The sequence below is a fragment of the Pseudorca crassidens genome, chromosome 3, assembly GCF_039906515.1.
Source record: "Pseudorca crassidens isolate mPseCra1 chromosome 3, mPseCra1.hap1, whole genome shotgun sequence".
NCBI classification, from domain to species: Eukaryota; Metazoa; Chordata; class Mammalia; order Artiodactyla; family Delphinidae; genus Pseudorca; species Pseudorca crassidens.
In genome coordinates this window covers 76,954,972-76,977,899 of record NC_090298.1, presented here as the reverse complement: position 1 = coordinate 76,977,899, position 22,928 = coordinate 76,954,972, and the positions used below count along the sequence as shown (strand labels likewise).

At 38.7% G+C, this 22,928-nt stretch overlaps 1 protein-coding gene across 1 annotated transcript in view; it reads right to left on the bottom strand.

The window, feature by feature from the left end:
* The window catches only part of FAM81B (family with sequence similarity 81 member B), a 66,979-nt gene that overhangs the window by 28,426 nt on the left and 15,625 nt on the right, over positions 1–22,928 (bottom strand). Inside the window, exons 4-6 of the mRNA XM_067730219.1 lie at positions 20,753–20,865; positions 17,792–17,856; positions 5,051–5,294 (exon numbers count right to left, since the gene is read on the bottom strand). Coding sequence (XP_067586320.1) covers positions 5,051–5,294; positions 17,792–17,856; positions 20,753–20,865 — 422 coding nt within the window. The remainder of the gene's footprint in view (positions 1–5,050; positions 5,295–17,791; positions 17,857–20,752; positions 20,866–22,928) is intronic.

The following is a 22,928-nucleotide window of genomic DNA, read 5'->3' as shown; positions in this document are numbered from 1 at the left end:
ATGAGAAATGTATGGCTTGAGTGTGTTCAGATTTTGCCGAGTATCCTTTGTCATGCCTTCGTTATGTCTTGGTGTTCTGCAATGAAGCTGACTGTCCTATACCACCAGGTCGGTGTTCCCCCAAACAGTGGGTTTTAATTTTTGGCACTCATACATAAAAATTAAAAAATTTTGCTTGTCTATAGAAAAAATTTATATCTTGCTTGACATTCAAACACATTTCAAAATAAAGACATAAAAATTAATTTATGTTTACTCAGAAAACCGTTTAGAGGATAGGAAAACACAACCAACTTTTTGATTTACTGAAACATTAAAGGTTAATTGCTATATTTTACCAAGGCCTGAACAATGTTAAATTTGTGATTATGAATTTTTGGAGGAAAAGAAGGAATTTTATAGGAAATGAACTATAGAAATTTCAAAGACTATATACAGAATCTTGCCCATTTGTAAACTGGCAGATTGAGACAATCCAAGAACAAATATAGCTTTAACTGGAGACATAAAAGTGTCAAGAACACTGGCTAGAGGTGTTTTTGTTTTTTGTTTTAGCTTGTTTGTTTGCTTTTGCATGCCTATAGGTGTTTTAGTTCGTTCGGGCCACTGTGAAAAAATACCACAGACTGAGCAGCTTATAAACAACAGAGATTTATTTCTCACTATTCTGGAGGCTGGAAGTGCAAGATCGGGGTGCCCGCATGATTGGGTTCCGGGGAGAGCCGCCTTCTGGGCTGCAGACTGCTCACTTCTTGCTGCATCTTCACATAGTGGAAGGAGCCAGGGAGCTCTGTGAGATCTCTTTTATGAAGGCAGTAATCCCATTTATGAGGACTCCAGTCTCATGACCCAAATACCTCCCTAAGCCCTCCTGATACCATCACATTGGGCAGTAGGATTTCACATATGAGTTTTGAATGGGGACACAAATGTTCAGACCATAACAGTAGGTGTTGTTTTGCTTTGTTTTGTAAGGAATAGTGATAAAAAGGAACTTGCCCTATTAAATAGTAAAGCATTTTGTAAAAACGAGGATAAGTAACTGAGTATAGCTAAATAGCTGTGTATAGCTAAATCAATCATTGTAATTTAATGAAGATCTTTGTAAATGTAAGAAAGAAATATGCTGTATATGAGACTCAAAATCCCTGGGGAAGGAATTTCACAAATGCTGTTGAGATTTTTGGTTACTTATTCAGAAAACAGTCAGTTTAGATCCTTACCTTACACCATACATGAATATAGATTTTAGAAAAAAATAGATTTAGAATATTAAAAAAGTGAAGCCATAAAACTAACAGATAATAGAGGAGATTATTTCATCTTTGAAATTTCTTAAGGAAATTTCTATTCTTGAAAGTAATGAGGGAAGTCACAAACCAAAATATTGGAACATTTAACTTTATCTAAAACTTGTAAAAAACAATATAAATATAATTAAGATATAAACAACCAACTGGAAAAACATTTATAATAAATGTTGCTGCCAAGGGTTTCAATGGTGTGTTGCAATCATTTATACACCTGTCCTTGAGAGCCGATTGTGCATGTACATCTCTTCCCATCTTTGTGTTTAGTAACATCAGTTGGTTTTCTAAATCAATCATAGTGAGAGTATTTACACCATGGAAATAGGTAAACACTATAAACCAGGTATTTTATCCCTCAGAAAAAAAACTGATTGCTGATTGTTAAATATTTACCAAAGCATCACTGCTTATTATTCTTTTTTTAAAATAAATTTATTTATTTATTTTTGGCTACATTGGGTCTTTGTTGCTGTGCACGGGCTTTCTCTAGTTGTAGTGAGTGGGGGGCTACCTTTGTTGAGGTGCACGGGCTTCTTGTTGCGGTGACTTCTCTTGTTGCAGAGCACAGGCTCTAGAGCGCAGGCTCAGTAGTTGTGGCACATGGGCTTAGTTGCTCTGCGGCATGTGGGATCTTCCCAGACCAGGGCTTGATCCCATGTCCCCTGCATTGGCAGGCAGATTCTTAACAACTGTGCCACCAGAGAAATCCCACTGCTTATTTTTCTTAATAAAAAAAACTCATAAATAAAAACTAAAAAGCACTAAAATCCAAAAATACAAATTGGCAAAAGACATTAGATAGATTATTGACAGAGAAAATGTAAATTGTTATAGTCACTTTTAAAAAGTGAAAAAAAGGGAAAGATCTCATTTCTATCTCATCAAATTAGCAATAATTAAAACAATAAATCTCAATGCTGGGATAGGTGCAGTGAAAACACTCTCATATAAGGCTAATGGAAGTGTAACTAGACCAATGTGGCAATATGTGTAAAGAGCTTTTATAGTGTTCTTATCCTGCTAATTCCATTTCCAAGAACATATACAATAGGAATAATCCAAATGTGGACACATTTATGCACAGCGATATTTCAATATTAGGAGAATAATTAAGCAAACCATGATGTACACACCATGCAAAGAGCTTTTAATGACATACGAAAGGGTTTATGATATAATTTTATATTAAAAATTGTGCTTACAAATGTAGTCTCAGCTTCCTAAAGGGAATGCCTGGAATGACCAGAGGGAGATGCATCTAGGTATTTGTAGAGAATGCCGTTTGGTGGTGAAATTGTGAGAACTCTTTCCTAGGTTTTAAAATTGTTTCCTAAACTTCCAAATAATTACAGTGAACAAGTATTGCTTTTATAAGTTGGAGGAAAAAAAATGCAATTAAGCAATGTTGTACATGAAATGCTCTTTTCCTGAATTAAAAATAAATTAATTTTCAAACTTTAATTAGCTGCCAGCTTAAAAAATAAATATTTTGATTTAAAAAGGAACAAGCAACTTAACACAACATTGTAAAGCAACTATACTCCAACAAAAATTAATTAAAAAAAATAAAAAATAAAAAGGAACAAGAAACTTAACTGCTACAATTATTGTTGATTAAACAAAAACATCTTTTTTTCATTTCTTTTAAAAACCCAAGTCAAGCTTCTGCTCACACTTGGATCTAACTTGTTGGCTAATTTACAAATGGGCTGATCTGATTAAAGAGTTTAGGTTTTTAAAAAATACTTGGATAGCATCCATTTCTCTATAAATGCTTATTACTTTATAGTCTTAGTTATTTACTAATGGTAGTTTAATACTTTCTTCTTCATAATGTTTTAACTTCATATCTATAGTCTTTAAATACTTCCTAATTCCGTTTTCTGCACAATCAGACCAGTCCTTGTCATTTTCCCTATATATGCCAACTCCTTAACAGGATTGCAAATATTTTGAGATTTTTATGGTATTTGGAAAATGCTTTGGCTTTGTCTTTTTTCAGAGCTAATCTAAGGTAGTTATTATAGGAAAAGAAGCTCTTAGCAAGATTTCAGGTATCTGGAAACTTTCTTCCCCTTAAAGCTAATAGTATTTTATTGGGGTATAATTAATATGTATTAAAATATATAAATCAAAGTATATCTCTGGATGGATTTTGACAAATATAATCAACTATGTAACAAACACTGAAATCAAAATATAGAACATTCTAGAAGCATTTTGATATTTCTGAGAATGCTGTTCTCTTTTCAATTACCAAGAAGTTTTGACTCCTAAATTAGGATCTTATTTTAGTCCTGGTGCTGTACCTGATTTTCTCATCATCTCAGAGGCACTGAGCCATGTGTCTCTTGTCACTTTCATGAAAGTTCATTATGCCTGGAAACACCTTTGACCACTTTGAGAAGTAACATTGACTCTTTAGGTCCTGCTGTCAATTCAATATGTGCTAAATACCAAAAAAGTGCCTTTTAAAAGCTCACCAAGATTTTTTGACTTTCCACAGTCCCTCAAATGCAGTATGGCATTATGGGGTCTACAGATAGAAAATAAATTGACAAATATCCTTAGCCTTAAATGTATAGTCATGAGTAAGTCATTGCTGGGTCAATCTCATGGTTTTTGTTTTTTTGTCTAATCCACTATTCTATCTGATAGGAGAAAAGGACATTATTGTGTGAGGGCACTGTTGTCAATTCTCACAATTCCACACGTTTTGGGCCAGATTTTTCAACTGTATTCTCTGGAACTTTTGCCTGAAAGTTGCTACCCCAGAGTCATAATGCTCATTAGTACTTTAAAAACTCTGAAAGACCTGTAATAAGAATCTACTTGTCTTGGTTTAACCCAAGCATTTCATTTTTTGATCAGAAGCTCTATTTTTCCTTTAGCACCTTAAATGTCATTCATTCATTCATTTATCTGTTCAAGAAATATTTACAGATTGCTGACTGCCTCTCATACACTGTCATCAGTTTGATGTGGGATTTAGCAGTGAACAAAATGAAGTCCCTGTCCTCACAGAGATTATATTTTAGAAGGGAAACACACTAAACAAATAAAGACCATGGTCATTTGCGATAAGTGCTATAGATAAAAATAATGTAGGGTTTAAGGGAGGTTGTGACTGTTGGGGTGAGGAGGGGGTATTTTATGGCATGTCAAGGAACCACCCTCTGATATGATGATTTTTGAGCAGGGACTGAAGGAATGAAGAATACTTTATAGAAGCATCTAGGGGAAGATGATCCACCCAGAATACACAGCAAGTGCAAAGGCCCTGAAGCCTGAGCGTGTTTGGGGTGTTCTAAGAAGAGCTGGGAGCCCAGTGTGGCCAGAGTGAAGGAGAAAGGGGTAGGAGATGGGGTCAGAGTGTGATGGGCCTATGAACTAGCATCCCCACTGCCTAATGAAGACCTCTGTTTGAAATGATTATATTAATAGAATCTTGGAGATTAAGATGAAAATAAGCACCTTAGCACAATGTCTGACATTTAATGTTAGACAGTTGCCTTTTCTGTCACAGAGACATTCAACAAACATTTTCTGAACGTAGAATTTCCTTCTACTTTTTGGCAGAAATGAGAAGTTGAAATATTGACTATTTCCCTCTGAGGCAACTAAACTAAAATCATTTAAACTTCAGTAATAGTGACTCATTTCTCTAGTTGAAAAATGACACTGGTGCTTGATAAACTTTGTCAAGCAACGATGCCAACATATGGGAAATAAAGAACTACCTCAATGTTCTGGCTGAGTTTTTTGACGATGCTGGTGATGGTCTGGATGTGGTTTTCCAGAAGCTTCCTGGCAAGTGACTCCTCCTTTTGAAAGCCATGCGTCCCCTGAAGACAGGCAGAGATATCCTCCTTGATGTGGAAAGCTTGTTGAAGGAGGAAAGCTATGGTGCGACCCTGGTTGTTCAGTCTGTCTTCTAGCTGACTTCTCTGGGTGTTTGGAATGGCAGGAAGAAAAGAATGACCCCTGGTCCGGAAAAGGAAACAACACCGCGGGTGTTACAAGGATGAACTGGACGAGCCAGAACCAGATCTTGCATCCGCACTCCTACTCCTGTATATATAAAATCCATATATATAAAATCCTATATTTTCTCCCCTATGAGAAGTCTGTCTGTTAGGACTTTAAACCCTGTGTAGTTAGTATCTCGGTTTATGTCTCATCTGAGAACTGGATCTGCCTTATGCCCTGATCTTGTATCATGTATTTTTCCTGTTTCCCAAGCAGGAATTGTTCTACATTTTACCTGCTATTCTAACAAGCCAAGTTGGAGCCACATAAATTTCATGCCTGATGATTCTATACTGAGGAGAGAGCTGCTTTCCAATTGCTGGAAGAAATAATAGCTCAAAGGCAAAGATTAACAAAAGAGTCAGAAGGTCAACAAAAAGTAAAAAAATAAATTAGAAAAGGAAAATACAAAGACTAGGGCTATTTAGTATTCGGGCAAAGAAACATGGAAAATCCCAATAGCTCCTACTGGCATTAGCAAATTACTCCTTCCCTTCACAGATGAACTTCTTGGAGAACAAGTTACTTTTGTTGTGTCTTTTTCTTTATTTAATTTACTTTGCTTATTTTTGTGACCTAATCTTGAAGTCATACCCCATAACTTTTGCTTTAGTCCATTCCCTAGAAGCAAGTCACTAAGTTGTGCCTATATTCAAAGCAAGGGGAGTTAGTCTCCACTTCTTGAAAAATGGAGTGTCAGAGAATTTGTGGTCATTTAAAAACCACCACACTGTCACAGTCATCTGACTGGCTTCTCAAGAATATCAAAATGCTTCTAGCATGTTTTATATTTTGATTTGGGTGGTTGTTAATAATTGATTATATTTGTCAAAATCCATCCAGATACATACTTTGTATATTTTAGGACATAGTAATTATACCCCAATAAAATACTCTTAGTATTAAGAGGAAAAAAGTTTCTGGATCTCTAGAAATCTTGCTAAGAGCTTCTTTTCCTATAATAATTGATTATCCTAGATTGGCTCTGAAAAAAGACAAAGCCAAAACATTTTCCAAAAACTATAAGATCTCACTACATCCACATGTCCCAGGGGTGGGAAAGCAACTGCTCTTCTAGTGTTGCTTCTTCCCGAGGAGCAAAAGGAGAAGACCTGACAGGAGAGGTTATTCTGTAGGATGGGGAGTGGCTGACTACGGTTTTACTGTGTCTGGGGCTTATCCACACCCCATCTCTCAAGCTCATTGGAGCTGACAACACTTCATTGGCGACCAGGCTCTGACTGAAATCTTCAGGGAAAGATGAACTCACAGGCCAAAATATCAGGATATTTGAGGAGCACAGTCTTTTTAAAAGCAAATTAGCCAACAAACAATCTATTGGATTATCAATTCCTACAAAAGAGAATTACTGAAATATATGCAATGAGAAGTTTTTTAAAGAGCTAATAAAGGTATTAAAAGGGAAGCTATGGGAAGATATTAGCAAAACGAAAACAACTAGAAAACATAAACAAGTAGAAATATTAGGCATGAAAAATATAATAGTTGAAATAAAGAAACATAAAAGATGGGATAGCTATGACACAAGAAATACCTGAAGAATGAATTAGTGATTTAGGAGAGAAGATTGAGAAAATTTACCAGACAGAAGAAGGAGCGGTCACACAACTTGGAGATGCCAAGAGTCAGAATTCAAAACTCACGTCTGTCTGACTCCAAAATCAAATGTTAACCTTTACTCCCATATATTCCTGTCATTCTACGAGATAATAAGCAGAAGCAGAAGACACACTTTGATTAACGCTCCTGATGTGGCCTAATAGAGTGACAGCAGAAATGACAAACAGAAGTGTCCTCAGCCTTCAAAGCTTCTCTTTCCATAGTTCTTTCTTCTCTTCTCGGTCCTGGCCGCCGTTATCCCCTCCACTTTCGCCTCCTAACAAAGAGTGCATCTTCCACACAACAGCTAGAGTCATCTTTCTAAAAGTGTGAAGATAGAACTTGCCTACTGAAAACCCTCTGATGGCTCCTCCATTCTCCGGAAATAAAATCCTGGCTCTCCTTTCCAGCCTCATTTCCTCCCACTCTTCCCTACACAGACTAATGTCTTTCTGCTCCTCAAACACGCCAAGCAGTTCCTAGCTCAGAGCCTCGGGATCTGCTGTTCCTTCTGCTTAGAGTGCAGTCTCTTCATGGCTGCCTGCTTCCCATTCTTTAAGTATCAACTTCAATATCCCCTCCTCAGGCAAACCTTCCACTCAGTCACTTTCTATCATAATACCCCATTTCACCTTCTCCATAACATTTGTCATTACCTAAAATCATCATATTTACTTGTTTGTGTTTATTTTCTGCCCTTCATCACTAGAATGAAAGTTCCCTGCAGGCAGGCACTTTATCTAACTTGTTCTCCACGGTTTCCCCAACACTGAGAAGAGTGCCTGACACATAGCAGGTGGTCAATAAATATTTGTTGACTGACTGATTGCTGTAGCTGGACTGTTTCCTTAAGTCTCAGTTGTTAGAAAATTGGAGGAAAAAATGGTTCCACAAAGCTCCAAGTTGTTAGAGGCTGAAAGTTTTCAGTTTCCTTTCTCGAGCAGTATAAAATAGCTTCAGCCTGGGTGAGACTCATCTTTCCTATCACCTGCACATCTGAGGAACAGAGATGGCTTAGCTAAGTGTTTCAGTAGTAAGATTCCATCCACCACTCATTTGGCTCAAAAATGTTCTTCTGGAAAACTACCAAATGGAGCCTCATATATATAAAATCCATTTTTCTCAAACCCCAGCATGCTGACAGTGCTACCCTGGATGGGATGTATGAGTCACAGGCAGAAGGGAAGAGGATGTCAGGCCCTGCTGATGGTGACACGTAGCCTAGCAGTGGATTGCAGATTTACTCATTGTTTTCCTTGAGCTGTTGCTTCTTTCTGGACTCCAGACAATCTGCGGCCTGGATTTGCCGGTGAGAGAGGTCTTCATTTGTTCTGTACAGACCTTTGTAAATCACGCTGAATTCCTCTCCAAGTTTAGAATTTGTTCTCTCTTAGGTGTTCTCATTGTGGCAGACACAGTTGGTTAACTTCTTAATAGCCATCCCTGCTTCTGCCTGACTCGGTACGTCCTCCTGTCCCCCATGTCCTTCAGGGTGGGGTGGGGCGCAAGCTAACCATGGTGGTCCCATTCTTCTGGGCTGAGATGCAGTTGGTTTAGGTAGGAGCACGTGAAGCAATACTGGCCAATGAGATGCAAAGGGAAACCTACTGTGGGGATTTTGGGTAAGGTTGCTTTGCCTTTAAGAAGACATACCCAAGGAGAAACTTCTCTCTTTTTTGCTGGATGTAGTCATGTCTGTGTGTGATTCCTGGAACTGCTGAAGCTACCTGTGATCATGAGGGGAAAGAGGATGGCTGGGAAGAAGGATAGAAAACACCTGGGTGTTTGATGATGTTGTTAAGCCTCCAAATTAACCAAATCCTAGATTTTTAATGTGAACTAATGAATGACCTTACATTTAAGCCGTTTTGGTTGGAGTTTTCATGGGTAGCTGAAAGCACTGTATCTGTAACTAGTAACTTACCAATGAAAATGTCAGTTGAAATAGAAATGGATCAGTAAATATTTACTAAATGTCTACTCTAGTCCATGTACAATGTATAAAGGTCCTGTCCCTCCAGTAACTTAGTCTGATTCAGTGTTTCTTGTGAAGAAACTTGCATTAGTATCATGGGGGTGGAGAAGGGAGGGAAGTCGCTAAAATGCAGATTCCGTGGCACAACTATAGACTTACTAAATCATAATTTTGGGGGTGAGGGGAAGAACAAGAATATGTATTTTAAATAAGGACTTAGATGAATCTAATATATTCTTAGGACTAAACATCACTGATTTATTTAAGACTGGTCATATGAGTCATGACCAGTCTTGAAGGCATAAAGGTAAAGAACATATAATGAGGTGCTGAGGTGTGAAATGTGGACTCTGAGATTTCAAATCATGCAGATATTCAGAGGCAGCTTGGCAAGTTAGAAGGCAAGGTAGACCAAGGGTAGAATACAGGTTCCACCACTTACCAACCAAATATTTCTGTTCATTCATTTTAGACAGAGGTCATGGGTCCACTTTGCCATATGGCTGTTAAGTTCTGAGATCACATGTAGAAGCAGGTGGTAGGGAGCAGTGAGACCAGTGAGACCTGCACTGCCGTCCAGGCTCACACGGGGCCTATGTGCACTCAGTCTTCGGGTGTGTTGTTGGCTGGTATCAGGATTGTATTCAGAAAGAGCATTGTATCCAGAAAGGTCTGAGGAAACAGACCTAAGCCAGTAGATGGGCCAGTGGAACAGGGCTGCCACCTCTGCTCAGATGCCAGCCTGTGGTCCTGCCTTCAGAGTTGGCCTCAATGTTGTTGCTCTTTGGCACATGGAAGGAAGCCTTGCAGGGCAGCACCTAGCGCTATGTGAATGTATTTGCCTGCAACCATGGGGCATTAAATGGCACATAAATGATGGACTGTAGTTACTTATTTTCTTTTAGCTCTTAACATTTATTTTTAAAAGTTATTTTATATTTAAGTGGAGAATGTTCCTTTTTGAAATGTCTTTTCATGTCTGAGATTTAATATTGGAGTATTATTGTTGCTGTTTATTAATGATGCTTAATGAAGCAACAAATCATGCTCTGTTTAGTTCTATTTGCATGATTCCTACAGGATGAAGATAGAGCTTATATATATGTTTCCTATTTTTGCTGTAAGGAAAGAGAATATTAGTTTCCAATTGACTTTTCTAAATCAGTGACTGGAATAACATTCAACACACGAACATTCTCAGTCTTCTAAGAGAGATTCCTAGTAATACTGTTGTTCAAAACATCAGATCATCCACAAGTTTAAAAACTGAGGCTTTTCATTAGTAGCGAGATGTGGCTACCATGAATTTAAAAAATTCACTGCTTTATTAGCATATCATAGCAGTGGGACTTATATATCTAAATTTAACTGTGAAAGAAAGATATAACGAATATTCCAGACTCGTGCAGATGGAGTTACTAACCACAGGAGGAAGTATTCCTAGGGGGCCTTTTCAGAGGGATATTTGGACTTTATATAAATCATTGATTATGTAGCTGACAACTGAATCTGAACAGATTTTCCACAAACTCTGAGTTCTATTTCTCTGCAACTCAATGTGACTTACACCAGCTGTGCTGTTGCTGGCAGATGCATTGGTACATAGTAACTCTCACTTCTCTGCCCGTTCTGTTCTTGCGACTAGAGCACTAAATTTACTTAGATTTTAATAACCATTTCGGCAACCTGTAATATTCAAGAGACAAAAATTTGAAAATTTAAGCCCCTTTCTAGAACACGAAAGGGCATAACTGAAGAGAATTTTCATTTCCGTGAGATTTATTCTATGACTAGTTACATTCTCAGTGCACAGAGTCCTGCAAAAAAAAAAAAAAAAATTAGAAAGTGGCATTTCAGAGAATATTTTGCTGCCTCACAAAAATAATCTGTGAGTGTGTGCGTAGAGGGGTGGAACTGAAAATGTCTTTTCTATTGTTTCTCCATTGCTTGTTCCTAAGCATTACCCTGGCAGATGGTTTTGGTGACTCTAGAAGCCTCCATTGCTGAGTTTTACACAGGGCTGAATGCTGTAGGTGGGTGAGGGAGGCATCTCCTGTTTTAAATAACACATAACAGGAAGAAGCAGCCCAGCGGGGCTGGGTCAGCATGGGGTCTTCGTGGAGGAGCTAGGAAAGGGAAGGACTCCAAATAATGACCTGGCCGAGAAGAGACTGGCTGTGGATCTTTTCCAGAGGCAAGTTATGTAATATGTGAGGCAAACTCCCCGTGTTCAGTAACATTTTCAATACAATTACAGAATTAGTAATGTACCTATTGTGATTGGCTTTCTGGTAGAGGCATTCGGGTTGGCAGGTGTTCCTGAGTCCTTGTGTGAATGGGGGCTCGGTGGACACCCGGGTGACACAGGGGCAACATGTAAATGGCAGCAGCAAGTTGTTTTGAGGGTGTTTGGAGTTCTTAGAGCATTTTCTAGGGCTCTTGAGATGCTTACCTATATTACCTTGCTAATGTTGGGCTCTGAGAGTTATTTATGTGAGTCTCCAGGGGAAAGAACATTCTACTTGGAGTTGGAAGACTGGGGGCTCGAGCTCTGCCTCTGCCACTTAGTACCCTTAACCCGTATTAAGCTGTCCAGAAGCGAGCTCCTTATTTGTCCTGTGGAGATGACTCCTGCCCTACTTATTTGGCTGAAGGTTTTCAATTTACATAATGTATCTGAAGTGCTTTGTAATGTCTACAAGGGTCACGTACGTGTGTTCTTGTTCTAATTATTAGTAATGATTAGATGGTGCCATGGGCTGAATTGTGTCCCCACAAAAAGATATGTTGACGTCCTAACCCCCCCCCAACCCCGTACCACAGAATGTGACCTTAGAGGTCATTGCGGATGTGATTAGTCATACCTACTGAGGTCTTACGGGGTTGGTGGGCCCCTAATCCAGTATGACTGATATCCTTGTAAGAAGATGGCTGTGTGATGGCAGAGACACAAGGAGGAGACCACGTGAAGGTGGAGGCAGAGACTGGAGCGAGGCAGTTACAAATCAAGGAACACCAGGCCTGCTGGCTGTCACCAGAAGCTAAGAGAGACCAATGGGACATGTTCTCCCCAGAGCCCTCAGAAGGAATCAACCTGCAGACACCTTGATTTCAGACTTCTAACCTCCAGGATTGTGAGATAATACTGTTTGAAGCCACCCAGTTTGAGTTACTGTATTGTGGCAGCCCTAGGAAACTAATACAAATGGTAAATTATTTGAGGGGAGCTTCTAGCCCAAGAGAAATGTAAGGAATCTATTATTATTACTGTTTTATCTCTCCATGATGCTTATAGTCAACATAGCACTTTCATAAACATGATTTCATTTCATCCCCACAACTTGTCCTTGGCATAAGTAAAATTTTTCTCAATTTAGGTGGAAACTAAAGCTTAAATGTGATCAGTAATCCAGCTGGGAAACATTTCAACCTGCCCCCTTGACTCTTTTTCCCTACACCACAGCACATTTGTTTAGACCAGTTAGTAGTTCTGCCTGTTATATTTGAATTTTTCTCAGAGAGATAAGATATATTGATTCCTCTGCATATATTTATATAAATATAAATATATATTCAAGGTATATATATTTATAGGTATAAAGTTATATACATATAACTGGCATATATATTTACACATGTATATTCCTCTGCATATATAAATATGTATTCAAGATGCATATGTTTATATATAATGTTATATATAACTTGTATATATAAATATATTCCTCTGCATTTACATATATATATACACATATATATATATAAAAGTTTTATATATATATATAAAATATATATATAAAAGTTTTATATATATATATAAAACTTGCTTGTATATATAAATATATTCCTCTGCATTTACATATATATATACATATATATATATAAAAGTTTTATATATATATATAAAATATATATATAAAAGTTTTATATATATATATATATATATAAAACTTGCTTCCAACATCATGTAATTTTTCACCCCAGTTACCTTTGCTTGGCTCACATCTCTCCGTGGAGCACTAAGTGTCCTCTTCGTGGCCCAGAGGTTGGAGGGGCTCCCTCTCTGCTCTAGTGAACTGAGACTAGCCTCGGCCTCACCTCGGCACAGTTCTCACACTTGAGCAGAAACTCTCAGGTGTGGGAAGAATTCAGTCCCTCCTGGGGTAGGAGGAACTAAGCTTCATGTGGGCAGCTCCTGCCTGGACTGATATGGGAGTGCTGTGGGTAATGCCCAGTTCCTGTAGCTGTGTCCACCCCCAGCACAGTGAGATGATGCCAGAGAGAGAGTAAAAGACTGCACTGTGGCTGATGGTAGTGCCTCCCAGGCTGCCTACATCCCACACAGGGACACCCATGGAGGAAGATCAGATATGGCTGCCTTCACACCTTCCATGCTGCGAGGGATGGGCTGGAGGTGACGATGTCCCAGGCTCTATGTGTGTGTGTTGAGAAGATAGCTGGCAGGGGGTGTGGGTAGCGAGTGGTTAAGAAAATAGGCTTTGGAATAACGTAGACACAGATTTCTGTGTTAGAATCTCGGTCTGTCATTGCACTGTGTGACCTTGGGCAAGTATTTGACTTCTCTGTGAACCCCAGTGACTTCATCTTTAAAATAGTGACACTCTCCACCTCTTAGGGTTATTGTGAGGATTAAATGAGATGATTAACACGGAGTAAGAGCTGGAAACGTTAACGCTGAATGCGGTCAGTGGGGCTAGAGTACTGTGCAGGGTGGGAGGGGGTCTGTTAGGTAATAAGTAACTTGCTAACATCCCAGAGTGCCCCATGTATCTTTTTTTATAAGCTATGCAGACTATTTTGAGCTTTCTCACCTGGAAGCTAGTTGCCCTTGAAGATGGATACGATACTGCAAAATAAAACCCAAGAGATCTCCAACCTAACACGACCTATCCCATAAAAAGCTCAACCAACAGTGTTTGGTCTTCTTTCCTGTGTACTCTAATGTGAAATATGTGTCTTCATGTAGCAACAAAAGCAATGCATCACAGTATAATAAAATGGCTGCCACGGTACTAAGACAGAAACCTTGAAAATGAATACTTCCCAGACCCTGAATGCCCTATTCTACTTACAAGTAGAGATCATTACTAATTTATTATTTTGCCCGTTTGACTCACTGATAGTTTTATACATCCAAATTTTGCATACTATTCTTTGGCTGTCAGCCAGACCCGCATCTTCCCAAAATGTACTCCTGAGAGAATTCCTGAGATGTATATTGGCTGTAGCCCAGCCTGGACAACTCTTCAGTACAAAACAATTTCATTTTCTTGGCCTAGATAGCATTACAGTTCGGGTTTATACTTCCCTCCTTTTTATTCCAGTCCTTTTTGTCCCTGTGTTGTTTCTGCCTCACCACAGGAGTGTTCCTGCCTTAGAAACTTAGCTTTCCCCTGTATGTCCCCATGGCCCACTTTCTCATCTCCTGGTTTTTGCTCAAATGCTAACTTCTCAATGAACTCTACCCTGGCCAGACCACCTAACAATGTGTATCTCCTCCTCTTACTAGAACAAAAGCTCCATGAGGACAGGGTCTTTGTTTTGTTCACTGAAAACCCTCCAAGTGCCTGGCATAGTGCCTGGCATGTCGTAGATTGTCAATAAATATTTGCTAAGTGAATAAATGGTTATAACCAGTTTTTGAAGACCAAAGAATCTAAGGGAGGGAAGAGACCTTAGAAATTATTTGATTCGGTGGTGAGAAACTTATTTTTTTCAGGAGAATCAACTGAAGGAGAATAAAAAGTAATTTATGGGCAGTATTTGTTTTCTACACCATATGAAATCCTGTGCGGGAATAACATATGTTCTTAAATCTTAACCACTTACTTTATTACATAAAAGAGTGTTTATGAGTTTAAACTGTGGGCAGAGTTGAGAAATAGAAAGTAGTGGTGGCTCTGATCTGCATTCTGGAAATGAATTCTGGGTCTTACCTTGAACAGAGACAGCCCTTGGGACTCAGGCACCTAAAACCCCACCCCATTTTATAGAGGAGGCAGAGATTGCCTGGAGAAGCAAAGACATTTTAGTTTTCTCAAGGTCACATAGCTGATTACAGGCAGATTCAAGAGTGGACCTAGGTGCCTAGCCTCCATGCCATGCTCCTTCTACCAGCAGAAGAAAAAGAAGAAAAAGAAAAAGCCTCTGGCGCTTTTCTGCTTAATTAAGCTTAAGTGAGCATTGACTACACCGTCATGAACTCAGCAGACATCTGTTCATTGTGAATCTATAAACACATGTGGAAATCAGAATTATTTACTGCCTTTAATATAATGTCACCATAATTGTCCTAGAAATGATTGCAAGCATTCTGCCTGCCCCTGCTGCATGGATTATTAATATGACCTAACATTTAGCAAGTGTGGGTGATGCTCCAGCTGCCTGAGGCTGAGAAGGGCCCTGTACGTGCTCAGTCTGCCTTTCTTTTTAATGTGCTCATCTCTAGACAAACCTTGTTCATAGACTAGGCATCATCTCTTTTGTTGCTGAATTTTTACTCTTTTCAGTTGTTTTTATTATTTGTTTTTAGTATTGCCTATAAGTATGCCCACATAGATTTATAAGGCAGAACCTCTGAGAGTATGCAACATACATTCAGGCTGTTTAATGAATCGATAATGACTTTTACTTGTGTGAGTACCCCACTTGCATATCAATACATTTGTTGCCATTCGATACATACTATGACTGTGAGGAAGAAGTTATTTTTAAAATTATTGTTTTTTATGTTTATTTTGTTGGATTCGATATGTCAATTCAAAATATCTGCACTGATGATTGAAATGCCCGAATGCCATTTTGCTTTTCCAGTTAATCAGCTACCCAGGAGTCTGCTGCTCTAAGCAGAGCCCTAAAGATTCAATTGCTCCACCATTATTCTCCATTAAATCTGTCAACTACAGTTCCTTAGGAATTGATATTCAATGCATCATGATAGGCTACTGTAGGGGTATCAGAAAGCATTAAGGACAGAGAGTCCCTGCCTTTAGGGAGTTTGCAGCCTGCTCTGGGAGATTAGAGGAGTGAGACCAAAGGAAAACCAGCCATCTTAGGCAGTACATAGAAAGTTCTTAGATATATGACTTGGACAAAAAGAGAAGGGATGTGGGAGGGATCACGGCGGAAATGAATGTTGGGGTCATCATGCTTTTGCTCTGAACTATAGACTACTTCTTCCCCTTTGTCTTAATTTTAGTTTCTCTGGAATCCAAGAAATGGCAAAAATTTCCTTGGATTTCGTTTTAAGCTTGTTGCCATCTTCCAGGAATTTTCTCTCATTTCCTATGATGTAAGTCACCATCCTGAGCTAAAGAAATCCACTTGGGTTCATACTGGAATTTGACAGATCAGAAGAACTATTTCTATTTTGTTTGTCATGTGGAGAGTCAGGTGGGAATAGGTCTTTGTGTTCTCCTTGGATGGCAAGGTTAGCCAATACATCTTTATAATAATTATTTTTGTGCATACCACATTCATTGTACTTAACTAAGAAAAAATGCCATCGATCCAAATGTCTCATTTCTAAACATTAAAAAAATCTTTCAGGCTTCCCTGGTGGCGCAGTGGTTGAGAGTCCGCCTGCCGATGCAGGGGACGCGGGTTCGTGCCCCGGTCTGGGAAGATCCCACATGCCGCAGAGCGGTTAGGCTCGTGAGCCATGGCCACTGAGCCTGTGCTCCGCAACGGGAGAGGCCACAACAGTGAGAGGCCCACGTACCGCAAAAAAAAACAAAAACAAAAAAAAACCTTTCCCCTTGTTTGGTTCCATTCTCTAAATTACAGCCTCATTGTCACATAAGCAAATACAAATCATGGGTAGCATGAAAAGAGGGGCTGAAATACTGTGGTTGAACTTTTTGGAATGCCTTAAGTTCAGCTGGCTAAGGAACAGGGAAATTCTTAATTGTGAACATACTGTAATATTAGTGATTTTTAAAACTTTGTCATCTTCATTGTTAAAAGTAATTTAAAAAATGAAAATCCATTTTCTTTTCATGTTGAATCATTTTCTTTGTTTGGTCAATTTTTTTCACTGTGGTCATGATGTATATTTTAGAATCAGAATTATTTTAAAGATACAGTGAGTGGGTCTTAGAGAGTTTCTAGTTCAGCCTCTTCATCTGGCAAATGAGAGAACAAGCCCAGAGACATATGGGACTGCGTGAAGTCATGCAGAAAATTACTGGAAAGCCTGAGACTAACTCCCAAGTGCCCTGAGAACATTAATGCGCACATCAGACCGAATCCCCCTCTGACATACTCAAATAGAAACTCAAACTAATATGCCTTGCCCTGTATCCTTCCTTTACAAATTGGAATTCTAGGATCTTTTGGACAGTGTGCATGTTATCAATTGTATGCTATATTTCCAAGTCCCCGGAGCTCTCCCCCTTTTGTAGACCTTCCCTGGATGAGCTCCAGGTGTGACACTGTAAATAGCAGAAACAAAAACGTTCTGATGATTAGTTTAATATATTTCAAAATTTCCTGAGTTTTTATCATGAAATGTTAACATATTTATTTGATTTATTTTGAAAGTCACAGTTAACTATATCCGATCTTGTCGTATGTCATTCATTGCCTATGTTGTGTTATTCATAAATCTATAGGAACCTATGGCGGTTACTTAAAGAGGAAACAGTAAAATTGGCTTGTTCTGTTAATCAGAGAGGAATAAGAGAGAGGTTCGTCTTCTTGAGATGTTTTAATGCAGTCCTTCTGAAAGCAGAGAACTAGTTTAGATGAACTCAAAGATCTCATTCAGGCACTTTAATTTCTAACGTAATCATCAAGTATAGTAAATAGTTAAAACTGTTGTAATTCACAGACTTACTTGTCAACATATTCAACTAGATCTGTAGAATTCTTGGTTGACATTTTGGCTGGAGATAATCTTACCTAAAACAAAGATCATGGGTTTAAAATGTATCATTAGCTACTTTACAGGGAAATCTTATCCATCTTATAATGTTTTAACTGAAAACAAAATATGTGCTATAGATCATAGATCACCAGCCCAGTTAATCTTGCACATACCCCCATTTGTACTGCTCAAGGCTAAAATCAAAATCAAGTTCTGGGAAGATTCTAGAGTGTTACATTTCATAGATTTGGTATCATAGTTAAGAAAAATTTTCAGGAAAAGTCAAAGCCATAGATTATTCTTGGATAATTTTTTAATGAAATAGCAAATGATTATTGGCGGAGTTACTAAAGATGTCCTCATAGAGTGAATTATTCCTGACATGGTGAATTCTGAGGGGAATCAGCTAATTTTTGAAAACAAAGCCGAAACCTAGAAAAGTAGTCTATTCAAATAATTTTGTTTTCTAAGAAATCTGGATGTCAGATTCTTATAGTCAATGAGAAATAAAAATACAGAGCACAGTTACATACATAACTTCTAGTGTTAAACATAGTTGGCCGTATGAACACAACTAATTCAATAAAATGGTACTAGAAAGTTCTACTTGCATGAAAATTCATAATTTTGTAGCATTTCTAGGAGGAAAGAGGTTACCAAATGTACTCACTATTTTGCTTATGCTGAAAATGTTTTAACCTCTAATGTTCTCTTATTTAAGTTTAAAAAACAAGACAGATTTACCTTCATTTTAATAGCCTCTCGCTGAATTGGATTCAATAGGGAGAGTATGAGTTGTATTCCACCTCAGTTAAAAACTTAAGCAAAATATGTTTCTGGGATATTTTTTCTTGGTTTACGTTATTATATACTAGAATGATGAGCAGAATATATTAAGACCCACTACAGAAATCATTCCTTTTGCAAATGCCTTAGGAATGACCACATTTTGCTTCTTAATTTAGGGCCAAAGAAACTTAATTGGAACCCCTCTCCTCCAATAAAAGTTAAAGAAAACAAGTAAGGTAAGTTTCTTATCAAAGAAGCTAATATAGGACACCTGACAATAATCAGGCTCTCCTGACCAGCCCACTCCGTGGTGGGAATCAGAAAAAGCTTGAGGTTGCTCAGATGGAGCCAGTGAGCCGCTGTGACTGTGCTTTAGATCCTCTCTCCCCAGTGCTGAGTGGGCTTTGCAATGGGTCTGATGCTCTGAAGCCAGGTCTTCCCTTAGAGAGTGGATTTACTAATACACTGGGCACCCAGGTGTCCGCGTTATGGAAACCGTCCTAACTCCCTAGAGAATGAGATTGGTCCTCTGCCCTGGTTCCTGTTTTCACTCTGGATTCCAGCTGGAACAGTACTGTGCCCTGGGCTCCTCACCTACTTAACGGCAGCTCTTTCCTTCTCGTCTCTCCGCTGCTACAGTCTGGCCTGTGGGAGATTGTGGGCTGGTCCCTGGCCTTGTATGTTTGGAACCTAGTAGTCCTTTGTGAGTACTTGTGGAATGAAAGGGTGTGATGAATACTGTGTCCAAGGGCACTACGTTACTGGCCTATTGTCTTCCTTTCTCCTTCCGAGGTGAAGCAATTGGATATGCCTGTTTTATTTATTTATTTATCTGTTTTATTTTTATTTTGTTCATTTTTAAGTCTTATTTGGAAGACTATAAATAGCATCCTCTTAAAAGCACACCTACAACTTACATACGTGTAAAGTAACAAATGCGAAACCTGACAATGCAGGGAAGTTTGGAAAAATATAGAAAAAGTAAAAGGTACAGAAAAAAAATTCTCGTTAATTCTAAAGCAAAAGCTGTTAACATTGTGGCATATTTATTTGCTCTTCGTGCAATTTTTTGATGTATCTAAGACTAAATTTTTATATTTTTGCTGACTGAATATGTCAGCTCTTCCACCCCTATTCCTACAGACTAAGCATAATTATATCAAATTTGTTTCACAAACAACTTTATGATTATTATGGAACATTTTACATGTATTAGTTTTCATCTGTTTCATAATAATGCTTCATGGCTTAACGGACTATAAAATACTTTCACATATATGATGTGATTTCATTCTTGAAACAGCCCTTTAAGGTGGGAATCATTACCTTTAACTTATGGATAACAATAGTTACCTTAAGTAACTGAAATCTTTATTACAGAAAGAACTTAAGATAATTATTTTTATAGGTGAGGAATCTGAGGATCAGAGACGGAACTTACTTAAGATCATATAGATTATGATAATAATCAGACTATGTCCTTCCTACCTGCCAAGTCCTTTATCTTAGTGGCTCATTCAAACTCCACATCTTTATCTGATAGGCCAAATTAGCCCATTTCACAACAGAGGAAACAGGAGAGTTTAAGTAATTGTCCAAGTCACACAGCCAATATGTGGTACAGCCAATAGATACCAAAAATCAGTCCTTGACATTGTGCTAGCTTTCCAGTCCTCTTCCCATCACAAGAGGCTGCATCTGCTGGTCAGGTGTTTGAGAATTACAATGCAAGGTCTAAAAACCCTGCTTATTTGAATGTTCTTTTTCATTAATGGGAAAGATATGACAAGTCCATACCAATAAAAATTCTAGTTAGCTATTCTCTGTTTTATGTTAGAGATAATGTCTCCACTTGGAGTTTATCATCTTTCCTTTTAAATCTTCACAAAAATAATTGTCAAATTTTTGTTAATTTTTATCTCCACATATTAAAAGTCAGTGCAATGAACGTATCGACACATTTTTCTTTGCAGCTTGTGCTGGCATCAGTCACTTTTGCAAAGCAGGACAAACAGGAGATGTGGGAGAATGAAAAGAAAAGCAGCTCTTCCAGGACTCCTTAGATCTCTCTAAGCAACATTAAGCTTTAAAGAAGCTGAGCAAAATATTCTATTTTGAATATGAATATCTAAAAGTACTTGCTTTCTTTTCTTGGTCACTGGCTGAGCCAACAAGGGGGCCATCAGGTTCATCTGGCTCTTCCGCAGCAGTGGCAGTCGTGGCAGTCGGGGAGGAACTTTTGTGTACATCCGTATCTAGGCAACCAGAACGCTGAGTCAGATTAGGAACTATGGCAAGTGAATTTTTGCAGTGGTGGCAATTTTCTACTTTTTTAAATTGAGGGCAGTTTCTATACATACAGTGAAATTTAAAGGGAGGCTTCCAATTTCTTTTAAACTTCTTCCCTTCTCCCCACCCCAGTTCTCTCCCAGGTCCCCATCACACCTACAGAAAGAGCTTATCACCTCAGGTACTGCCATGAGACAGTCAGGAAACTGTTAAGATGCACTCATTTAGATCAAGCTGTTCTAAAATAATAGGAAATGATTCCTCACCCTGTTGTGCCGAAGCCATCTGAGGATCTTCTTTGGGATTTGCTACGTTGTTTGTATGTAAGAAGAAATACAAGTAAGATAGCAAAGTATGAGAAATTTAGAGTCCTTGAGTAATCCATGAGATAAATACCTGAACTCCTGATGCCTGATTTCCTGACTTTATTTTTTTGTTGATTGGATTTTTTTTGAAAGGGCACAGATATTTTTAATTTTCTCTCCCAGAAAGCCAAAGTACTAAGGAGTCTTGATCGCATCCAGACTAAAGTCTTCATGTTTCTGGGGCATCTTCCTGGGGTGGCCCAGCAACACTGTGACTGCAGGAAGGATCTGTGATGTCAGTGGGGTTGGTTCTCACTCTTTAAGTCGTTGAGTCCCTGGATTTAGGAGCTTCAAGTGTTTTCCTTAATGCTCAGTGTTGTAAAAATCACTGGGTCCTTCAACACCTCTTTGTCTCAATGGATGGGAAGTGGTTATTTTTAAACTGATATTTCACACCCTTCCCCTGATCTCACCTTCACCGTTTGGTAAGAGACCACTTTCCATCAAATTAGACGAAGAAAATGAGATGCTGCCATACTCTGGAATCTTCCTCCAAGTATACTAGTTAAGGCAGCTAACTTTTCTAGGCCACCAGGGAGAGCATCACGAAGAATGCAGCCATGACAGGTGGGTGGGTGAACTTGGGCTTTGTAGACAAAATTTTGTTCAGTGATTTGGCTTGTTTAAAAAAGATGTGGATTGTTTTAGCTCTGAAATAGTTTCATGAGGTTTAAAATTAGAATTTGCGTTCTTTGCTAATACCACTTGACCCTCACATACAGAAATGATGTTATTGGCTGAGTTACTTTTCAAATGATGGTGCTGAGTTTGCCTTGCTCCGAGGACATGCAGGAGGTACAGGATGCTGCATGACAAATTTTGATCCCACAGATAAAAGAACGCATGATTTTTGGCTTTGATGGTGTGTCTTCAAGTGTAAAGCTAAGTCCCTAAAACTTAGAGATATAATATTTCACGGTCTGCAAGCAGTCTAAAACGCTCATGACACCACTCTAATTGTCATTTTATAGAGTGCCAAGTGAGACGGACACACCAGTGACTGAGCGCAGGTGGATATGGGTGCTAAGGGAGTTGGTTAGGACCCTGACTTCTCAGCCTTCTGGCTATTTACTTTGGGCAAAATTACCTCCCTTCTTCAAGCCTCAGTTTTCTCATCTGTTAGGGGGAGCTAATAATATCGATCTCATAAGGTGGTTGAGAGGATTCAATGCGATGATACACTTAAAGTACCCAGCTGAGTGCCAGGCTAGGTATCCACTAAACGGTAGCTATTATCAGTGATTATATCACGAGGTGGCAATTATCCAAGAAATGGATAGAGTCTGTGAGAAAGGAAAACTGGATTTGACCTTTTGCTAAACAACTTCTTATGATTCTTTCTTTCCTTAACTTGAGCTTCTAATCCATAGGATTTGGCTAGAAAAATGGGCCCCAGTGAAATGAGCGTCTAACTTGTTTGTTCTCTAAATGGCTGCTTGGCTTTTTACAAAATTTTTTTAATGTATTTATTTTTATTTATTTTATCTTTGGCTGCGTTGGGTCCTCGTTGCTGCGCACGGGCTTTCTTCAGTTGTGGCGAGCGGGGGCTACTCTTCATTGCGGTGCGCGGGCTTCTCATTGCCGTGGCTTCTCTTGTCGTGGAGCACAGGCTCTGGGCACACGGGCTTCAGTAGTTGCAGCACATGGGCTCAGTAGTTGTGGCA